The 10040-nt window shown below is 48.3% G+C and overlaps 1 protein-coding gene across 1 annotated transcript; it reads right to left on the bottom strand.

The window, feature by feature from the left end:
• Positions 1 to 991, bottom strand: SPRYD4 (SPRY domain containing 4; the record flags this gene model as incomplete). The annotated part of the gene is made up of 2 exons (XM_079715857.1): positions 1 to 539; positions 907 to 991. 2 exons carry the CDS (start codon positions 989 to 991, stop codon positions 1 to 3), a joined length of 624 nt encoding a protein of 207 aa, XP_079571983.1.
• Between the last annotated feature and the right edge of the window lie 9049 nt (positions 992 to 10040).

Below are 10040 nucleotides of genomic sequence, written 5' to 3'. Positions count from 1 at the left end.
CTAGAGGCCTTCAGGCACCTCAAGCCCCGAATGAGTCAGCAGCTCTCCATCCCAAAGGGCAAAAGCAGGCACCACTGGACCCCGGAAATCTGTCTGTAGTGTGTGGACCACAGCAACCCGGCTCACATCCACCAGGCTCAGCTTCTGGGCCTCATACTCCAGCAGCAGCCCCACCTTCTCTGGCTGCCCAATGCCCTCAATAGGGGCTTTCTCGTTGGCCAACATGGTGTGCCACTTGCGCTGAGCATAGATGAACACCCAGGAACGATCGTCAACACCGATGCAGCTATCCCGGGAAATATCCACGTCTGCCACTCCTATCCGGAATTGCTGGGAGCGCTTCACTGTCACCTCCCAGTAGTGCCTGCCACTGGTAACCGCTGTGTCTGCCAACACCACTGCCCACTCCCGGAAGCGCTCCACATTCAGGGCCAATTTTGTGGGCTCCAATCCCACCATGCCGTATTTGACACCTGTGTCACCTTTGAAGAGTGCCAGGCTGCTGTGAGCGGTCTTTTCTTCCAGTTTGAAACTGACGCCTGCGGGCAGAGCAAAGAGACTGGATAATGACGTGCGCTAGAACTCTAGAACCAGTGACGTACATATTCCGATCTGAAACAGGCAGTCAAGAGATCACGAGGAAACGCGGAAGAGTCGGAACGTCAAGCGGGTAAGAGAGTGGGGGCGCTTTAGTATGGGCAGCCCAAGGATCCGAAAAACTCGGACTGGGGAAGCGCTGGAATTTAAAGAAACCAGAGAGTGTCCCAGGTTTGGAATCTCAAGACCAAAGCGGTGGGGGAGGGGGAATGAGTCGAAGGGGCTGGAGTTGTTTCTCCGAGCGGGCTCCAGGAATAACAGACGGAAACTATTTTGGAAGTAAAAGGGAGTAAAAGGATATAATCCTACCTCTGCGGGCATCTACGGCGGCAACCCCCAAGCGTTTTGCTCCCCAGCGGCACAAGCACAGCGAACGACCAAAGGGCAGCGCCATCTTGCACCACGGATGAACAGGGCACGCCCCCTGCCCCGCCCCGCCTCGCCCCCCTCCGCCCTGGCTGAGACCCCTCCATGTGCCCGCCCGCTCCCCTAGCACTTTGTGCGCAGCAGCGCACTGTGATGACGTAAGGGAGCCAGCGCCCCGCAGGGAGCCGCCATTTTAGTGAATTCTGTTCTGGTTGCATCCCGAACAGTTTATTCAATTTTTCCGCGGAGAGGAATGCTGTTCACGTTTTAACTAAATAGGACGTTTAGAAAGATGGTGTAACAAGACGGTTAAAGGTATAGATTTCAGAATTAAACAATAATTGTATTATTCGAACCCGGCTCCTCTGTGTGTCTGAGCAAATCACTTAACTTCTGTGAGCCTTAATGTTCTTATTTGTAAAACAAAAATGTCTAGCCGTCAGACCGTAGTAAAAATTAAACGAGAGAATTACCTAGGATACATCTTGACAAATAGCAATCACTGGGTAAGTGGCAGTTCTAATAAAAAGTAAGTGTTGGTTTTGTGTTTTCAGGACTGGCAATGGAAGGTTTAACTCAATATTTGGTTTTCTCAGGTGGGGGAACCCGAGTATGCTCAAGATTTCAGCTAATGCCTTCTCCCCGAAGGCAGAATCCACTATCATCTATTGGAGAACTCTCAAAGTCTCTACTCCATATTTCTCTCCTGAGTTCCAGATCTGTATATCCAACAGCCTATTGGACATTTCTACCTGAATGTCCCCCAGTCACCTCAAATTTAACATGTCTAAAGCTAATTTCGTTTTTCTACACAGACTGGTGAACTGCAACCCACAACCAATCCTTTGCCCAGGCCAGAAACCTGGAAGTCCTTCACTTCTTTGTTTCCCTCACTTCACATATCTGATTGTTATTAAATCCCTATCACATTATTTTTCCCCTGGACTGCTGCACTGGCTTTCTAACTGGTCTTACCTTCTCCCCAGTGCTGCTGAGGGAACATTTAAAGAGGTAGCTACCTACCTCATCATTAGGTTGTGATTTTTTTTTCTTTTTAATAAATTTATTTATTTTGGGCTGCGTTTGGTCTTCGTTGCTGGACGCTTGGGCTTTCTCTAGTTGTGAGTGGGGGCTACTCTTCGTTGCGGTGCGTGGGCTTCTCTTTGCGGTGGCTTCTCTTGTTGCGGAGCAGGGCTCTAGGCGCGCAGGCTCCGCAGCATGTGTGATCTTCCCGGACTAGGGCTCGAACCGGTGTCCTCTGCATTGGCAAGATGTGTATTCTTAACCACTGCGCTACCAGGGAAGTCCGTGAAATCTTAAGAATGGGGTTTAACTCCCATGTTATCTGTGCTCCAGGGTGTCAGTATTCCCCTTAGTACAGAGTAAGTGTTCACTATTTTTGAATGAATAAATGAATGAGTGAAAAGGCAGTTTTGGGACTTCCCTGGTGGTCCAGTGGTTAAGAATCCGACTTACGGGCTTCCCTGGTGGCACAGTGGTTGAGAGTCCGCCTGCCGATGCAGGGGACGCGGGTTCGTGCCCCGGTCTGAGAAGATCCCACATGCTGCGGAGCGGCTGGGCCCGTGAGCCATGGCCGCTGAGCCTGTGTGTCCGGAACCTGTGCTCCGCAACGGGAGAGGCCACAACAGTGAGAGGCCCGTGTACCGCAAAAAAAAAAAAAAAAAAAAAAAAAAGAATCAGACTTCCAATGCAGGGGACACGGTAGTAATCCTTGGTCAAGGAACTAAGATCCCACATGCCATGGGGCAACTAAGCCCGTGTGCCACAACTAGAGAGTCCACGTGCCGCAGGCCGCAACTAAGATCCTGCATGCCGCAGCTAAGACCCAATGCAGCCAAATAAATAAATAAATAAATATTTAAAAAATAATTTTAAAATTTATAAAAGGGAGTTTTGTGCTGATTCTTGCATGCAACAGCTCATTCCTTCCACCAGGGGTCAGCCTGGCCCAGCCTTTTCATCCTACTTAGTATGTGAGAAGAGAGGTTTCTATTCTTTTCAAGCCTAGGAGGAAAGGCGTGAAGGTGACATTTCCTTCAGTAAAGTCCTGCTCTGTCAATACTTTGCATTTTGGTAGTAATGAGAGAAGAGTTCCAGGACTGTGTTTCTGTAGGATTTCTCCCTCGGTTCCCCTTGGTCCTGAGAGCTGAAGCAATCACTGCACATCCCTCACGCTGTCACTTAGACACAACTCTGTTACTTTATTCCCTGCTCAGGGTATAGTGTCTTACCTGTCATCGCTTGCATTATTTCACTTTTACATACTGACTATCCATCTGATAAACTCACCCTCATTCTGATGATTTACCTGCCTCGTTGCTAATGAACAAGTAATTAACTCTTTAACATTTCCATGCATAATAATTAGGAAGTGATAGAATTTTACCTGACAGAAGAAAGAGGAAGAAACATTCAAGGTACAGGGAACAGCTTAGACTAAAGCACTGGGTTATGAAACAGAGTGGGTGTTTGAGGAACAACAAGGAGCACAGTATTGCCAGAGTTTCACGCTAGGGAGATACGGAGAGCAGTTAGAAAAGTTGAGGCTGGATGATGAAGAGTCATGTATGCCCTGATAAGAATGTCTTTTAGGCATTCAGGAGCTGTTGAAGGGAACACAGGGAAGTGACAAATTACAGGTACTTTTACAAACATCAAGCTGACAGCAACATGGAGAATGAATTGGAGGGGATGAGACTAGAAACTGTTAAGCAGGGTCCAAGGCCACTAGAGTTAGGTGGGACATGGTGTGGGCTCAGCTATCCAAGAGGTAGAACTGATAGAACTTTGGTGACTGTTAGATGGGAGTGAGAGGATGGGGGAAGGAAAATTGATACATAGGTTTCTGACAATGAAGGGATACAGAAGGAAAAGCATGTTTGGATGGGGGAAAATAATTAGTTCAGTTTTGGACAGGCTGAATTTGTGGTCAGCAGGACACCCAAGTAGGTAAACCATTCCGTAGATATATGGATATAAATTTCAAAGGAGGAGATGACTTAGATGAAGTCATCCAAGGAGAGGATGTAAACTAGAGTAATTAGGGAATAAACTGAAGGTGCAATCCAAGGGAATACCAGTATCTGAGATAACACATATGAAGTGCTTGGAACAGGACCTGACCCATAGTGAGCATTGGTCTGCCTGGCTTGGAGTTGTATCTGACTCCACAGGAAAGAAAGTAGTGAAGGAGGAAAGGACAGGATAGGCCAGTGTATTTACTCTTTATTTCTTGGATTACCCCATTTCTAACATGTGGGGGCCCTGGTCTTTTCCAAGTGCTATGAGTGGGAGAGGGATGATGCACTCAGAGCTTGGTGATTGTTCTGGGCTTTGCCAGGAGTCAACAGTCAGCAAAGCATAACCAGAGAAAGAGAGAGAAGGGGGGCCATCAGGAGCTAGCCAAAGGGGCTGCTAGCTTGTGCTATGCTGGGGCCTTTGTCCTACTGAAACTGTCCACACAATGGCCCTGGGTTACATGCTGACCTGGCACTCTAAATATGGGGCTGGGATAGAGATTCCACATGGTAGAAGCAGAGATGGATGGTCACCCAGCCCCTCAGGACCATATCGCTGTTCAACCACACTGTAATTGTTAGAGAGGGTGGTCAATACTAAATAATCATAAATCATGTTTATATCTGATTAATTCATGAATCAGTTCATTTATACTTTAAGGCAGCCAACTTGTGTATATTGCTTGGACATATCTCATCAGATCCTCGTACAATCCTGTATGGTCAGTAAAGTAGATATTTTTATGGAACTCAAACTTGGGTTATTCTTTAGGTCCTGGTGATACGGGCTGGCTAGGGAGTAGCTTCAGAAAGGTAGTGGGTAATCACATGGGACCAACTGTGGAGAAATGAAGCAAGACCAATAGCTCTGCCTGAAAATTCCCTAAGCTTTATAGACTCACTTGATCCCTAGTAGTATGGATTATGCTTCCTATGGCACCTCTATGGGACAGAAATGGGACCTTCTTTATTGAAGAGGGGAGTAAACTTAGGATCACTAGCTCCAGGAATATAAATAGGTTGAAAGGCTGATGGTTAGTAACCAAGAGATAATCAAGTGTAGAGCTAGATGAGACTCCAGGATGATTACTACCACAAGCCAGTAAGACTTAAAATAACTATGTAACTACCCCAAGTTTCTTACTTTACAAATCCCTTTTATCCATTTCTGCAGTTCCTAGTGGAAAAAACTTCAAAAATGTTTATATGTTTACTTAAGGCCAGAAGAGAGAAAGGTGGAGAATCTAGAAGTAAACTTTGTTGGCAATCCTTGAAAAGAGCCCCAAATACAAGAATAGAGTAGAGTGGTAGCAAAAAAAAGTGAACAAACTAGCCAGAAAAGAAGCCAAAGATGAACTAGGGTGTGTCCTGGGTGATCCCGAGTGCTGACCCCAAGAATCTCCTGCACTCCCAGGCAATTCCTCACAGGTGCTTTCCTTTGCCCATTCCAGTGGCCCAAGTGCTCTTTCAGCATTGGTACCTTTTCACTGGTTGACTCTGTTTCTGGTGAGGGATGGGAATGGCCTTACCTCCCCTTCCCCAGAATTCTTTTCATTGTCTTCCAGATCCACACATTAGCTTTCCTCTTTACCTCTCTGGCTCCTGAAACCCAGGTTCATAGAGATGATTAGGGAGTGAAAGAATGAGTCTCTCCTTTCACTGTGAGTACCTCTGGTTGACTGAAGCCATTATAAGCTTCTGCCCCTCACTCAGTGAGGCTGGGGTCGAAGGGCTAAAGAGGAAGAAAAGCTTGGTAGGAGAGAGAAGTGCCGAGGCTGGGGAGAGTGGATGCCTAGGTGTGAGAATGTGTGAGTACAAATGTCGAAGGCTACCTTGGGAAGGGCACTGACTGGGGTTAGGGGTGGCAGGTTGAGGGATGAGGCTCCTCTGTATTGGCTGAAGGAAGGAGATGAGGGATGTTCCCTGACACAGGAGCGGAGCTCTCATCTCTCTGGCTGCCTCTTTCTCCAGCACCTGAAACAATTGCTCCTCATCTCCCAACTCCACCCACCTAGACCTAGAATAGCCGTCTCCAAACTGGAGCAGGACACCCAACAGAGACTCCAGACCAGGCTGGCAAAATGGTGACCTGGGTGGTCAGATTCCTGGAGAGAGGAGAAACCACCATCTTTTTCTATAGACTCCATCCTTCTCCCATTGAAGCCAAGACATTTCCTCTTCTCCGACATTAAATTCCAGTCCAGGGACTTCCCTGGTGGTCCAGTGGTAAAGAATCCGCCTTCCAATGCAGGGGACGCTTGTTCGATCCCTGGTCAGGAAACTAAGATCCCACATGCTGCAGGGCAACTAAGCCCGCGACACAACTACTGAGCTCACAAGCCTCAGCGAGAGAGCCCACGTGCTGCAAACTACAGAGCCCACACGCCCTGGAGCCCGCATGCCACAGCAAAAGATCCCGCTTGCTGCAACAAAGATCCCACGTGCCGCAACTAAGACCCAACGCAGCCAAGAAAATAAAGGAAATAAAATAAATAAATATAAAAATATTTTGCCTCAGAATTTTAAAAAATAGTAAAACAAAAAATAAATCCCAGTCCAACCAAGGGGGCCTTATTCTCTGATCCCTTCCTTATTCTGTCTCTTAGTCCTTCTTCCTTCCTTTCACATCAAGTGGTTGGGGGTCAGTAGGTACAGAATGAAGAGGCTGAGGCCTGGTTGGGAGAGTTTGTTAAAGGGGATGGGGACAGAGAGAGGTTAAGGAGGAGAGGGGTGGGAGAACAGTGGGGAGAAGACAGCATGATCTTGCCGCCTTCCCTTCTCCTTCCTCTCCCCCAAGACCTACAGAGCTGGCGGTTTTGGAGAGGTATTGGCTGAAGGCCTGGATACCCTGACCTTTATGGGGTTTGTCCTGAGGGCATCATGCCCCAGTGGGAGCTCCGTGTCAGGCACAGTCCCTCACCCCCTGCCTGGAGGGTGGTGAGCCTGGCACAGGTTTTTGGTGAGGTCAGTGGGGCCCAGACAAATCCGTCCCTGCCTCTGGCACTGTTCTGGGCCCAATGGCTTGACCCTTTCCAGCGGGTATCCTATGTTCTGGCCCAGACACAGCAGCCATCCTGGCCTCAGTCCTCCTCTACCTGGTACTGCCACGGGTGACTGCAGCCTAGCTGGTCTCTCAGGTAAGCAGCAGCCCCTCTCCCTGAGTAAGACAACATTAGGTAGTTAAGGAGGGTGGATGGCTAGGACTTTACGGAATGAACAAAAGAGGGGGCAGCCCTGCTCTGTGCATCCTCTCATTAAGCCACTTTCAATACGATGCAATAGGCCAATGAGTTAGGCTCAGCAACTCAGGAATTTGGGTGACTTGCTGCAGATTCTGCTCAAAGCTGCCTTTGCGGATAGATGGTGGGAGCTGTGGGCCAGTGGGAGGGATGTATGTGTCCTCCACCCCTGGTCTTAGCACCTCTGGTCCCTTCCAGATGAGCAAGAGGAGTTATATAGACCAGAGCCAGGGCATGGAGTTCTTCTCCATTTTCCAGTTTGCTGTGGCTCACCAGCAGGTAGACCAGGCAGGCTGGCAGTGGGTTTCTCAGTGACTTCTGGAGGACTGGCATAGATAAGAACCCCACCCATACCAAGCAGCAGTCTTGTGGAAGGCTGGGTTCCATTCCTCAAGGGAGACACAGCTTTTTTTTTTTTTTTCCTTCAGGAGACTAGGCTAATAGAAAACATTGTGTATGCTAATTACATGTAAAGATATGCAAAAATTCATGTGAGATTTTGAGAGCTCATCCCTAGTTTGAAAGTTTGGCATTCAGCTAAGTAGGGAGGCTGATGTGAAAGGAAATGGGCTGGGGTTCAGTTCTCCATGGGGTTCTTATCAACATCTGATAAAGAGTAAAGGCTTCCCTGGTGGCTCAGTGGTTAAGAATCTGCCTGCCAATGCAGGGGACAGAGGTTTGAGCCCTGGTCCGGTAAGATGCCACATGCCACGGAGCAACTAAGCCCATGTGCCACAACTACTGAGCCTGTGCTCTAGAGCCCGTGAGCCACAACTACGGAGCACACATGCCACAACTACTGAGCCTGGGCGCCTAGGGCCCGTGCTCCGCAACAAGAGAAGCCACTGCAATGAGAAGCCCGCACACCGCAACAAAGAGTAGCCCCCGCTCGCAGCAACTAGAGAAAGCCCGTTGCACAGCAACGAAGACCCAACACAGCCAAAAATAATTAATTAATTAATTAATTTTTAAAAAGAGTGAAGGAGCGAGGTTGGTAGCTCCAAATAAGGAAATTTAACCATTTTATTTGGTGTCTACAAGGGCACCAAATTAGCTGCTCTTTGCTCTTCTATTCCTTACTATAAGAAGCTATAGGGTTAATGGTTCCTGTTGATAAAACCCTCATCAAATGGCTCCAATTTATTAAGTGCTTTATTCTGTGCCAGGCACCATCCTGGGCTTGTACCTACATTACCTTATTTGATCCAGAGAAAACTGACACTCAGAGAGCTTACATTAATTTATTCAACAAATACTTATTTACTGCATACTGTGTGTCAAGCATGGGGTTTGCATGCAAATCAACAAGTCCCTGCCCTCCTGGAGTTTGTATCTAGTGGGGTAACTTCCCCACCTAGAAAGTGGTAAAGCCAGGATTTTTGTTGTTACTGCTATTCTTTATGGATTTCAAGTGCACAGAATAGTCCTTTGTTCATGACATCCCCTTCTCAATAGCCTATATGTGGCTCCCAATTCCTGTGTTTCACACGGGAACAGCTTGTGATCTCTGTGACTTGCCACGATGTGGAGATGGTGGAGCCTATCAGTGTGTCCCATTCTGCCTTCTCCACCACCACACAGCCCCCATCTCTAGATCCCAAGTGCCTCACTAAGCCTGTCCACAACTGAACCTCTTTCCCCAAGCTTTTCTTCCCCATCTTGTCCTTTCCTCTCTCCTTGACCAGCCTGCTTCCCCAGATAACCACACCCCCAGACCTTTCCCTAGGCATAGAGGTTTAGGAACCCAGTGTCCTGATCACAGCCAGTTTAGGAGGAATTAGACACTCCCATTGCTTCATAGGCATGACTCAGTTTCCTTCCTCTCAGTACTTCCTGCTACGATCTTAGAGTTAGGAAAGATGAAGTACAAACTGAGTCTGAGGTTTAACTACTCACCCCTTTTCCCCTCCCCAGCTCCCCAACCCCACTCTCAGCCTATCCATGGAAGATAGCATTTTCCTGCTCTCTATCTCTGTGGTTTAAAAGACCAGCCTGGGAATTCCCTGGCGGTCCAGTCCAGTGGTTAGGATTCCAAGCTTCCACTGCAGGGGGCACAGGTTCAATGCCTGGTCTGGGAACTAAGACCCTGAAAGCTGTGCGGTGTGGTAAAAAATAAATGGATAGATAGATAGATAGATAGTTAGATAATAAAAATAAAAGGCCAGGCTGAGGGTTTGGAAAGGGAGGTGCTGGCATGGGTCAGGGGGAGGGAACCCAGGCTCAGAGAAAGCCAGACGCAGCAGAACTATTCTGTCCCAGAGCTGCAGGGTCCACAGATTCCAGCCCAAACCAGCCAATGGGAGAAGGTCCTCTAATCCCAGAGAACTAAAGGATTCTCTTCAGCTATCCAACTTCCCTGCTGGACCCCACTCCTGATCCCCACCCCCACCCTTACCCCGGCTTGTTCAGAGGAACCTGGAGGCCCCCAGGAGCAGTCTCATACTCCATGAAGTGAACTCAGCTTCACTAACCTCCCAAGCAGAGTTGAGGAATGTTCTAATGTAGATGTCAGTCAGGACTATGAACCCCAACTTTGACTTGAAGAGAAAGGCAGATTCCTCCAGTTCCCCTGTTCTTGGTCCTTTTCTCTCAGAGCCTGACATGAGCCCTGACCCTATCCCCACCCTCACACCCATGGCTGTGCTCATCTCCCAGTTGAGGAGGGAGGGGAAAATACAGCAGCTTTATCCGATGCACAAGAGTGGTCCCAGCCCTCCGCAGCTGTGAAAGGGTTAAGAGGCTGGGCCAGCCACCTCAGCCTGCCCCTCCCAGGGATTAAAAGTCCTCTATAAAGGGAGCT

The sequence above is a fragment of the Hyperoodon ampullatus genome (assembly GCF_949752795.1).
Source record: "Hyperoodon ampullatus genome assembly, chromosome: 11".
NCBI classification, from domain to species: Eukaryota; Metazoa; Chordata; class Mammalia; order Artiodactyla; family Ziphiidae; genus Hyperoodon; species Hyperoodon ampullatus.
The sequence above is the reverse complement of the archived record's forward strand: the minus strand, read 5'-3'. Positions and strand labels throughout refer to the sequence as shown.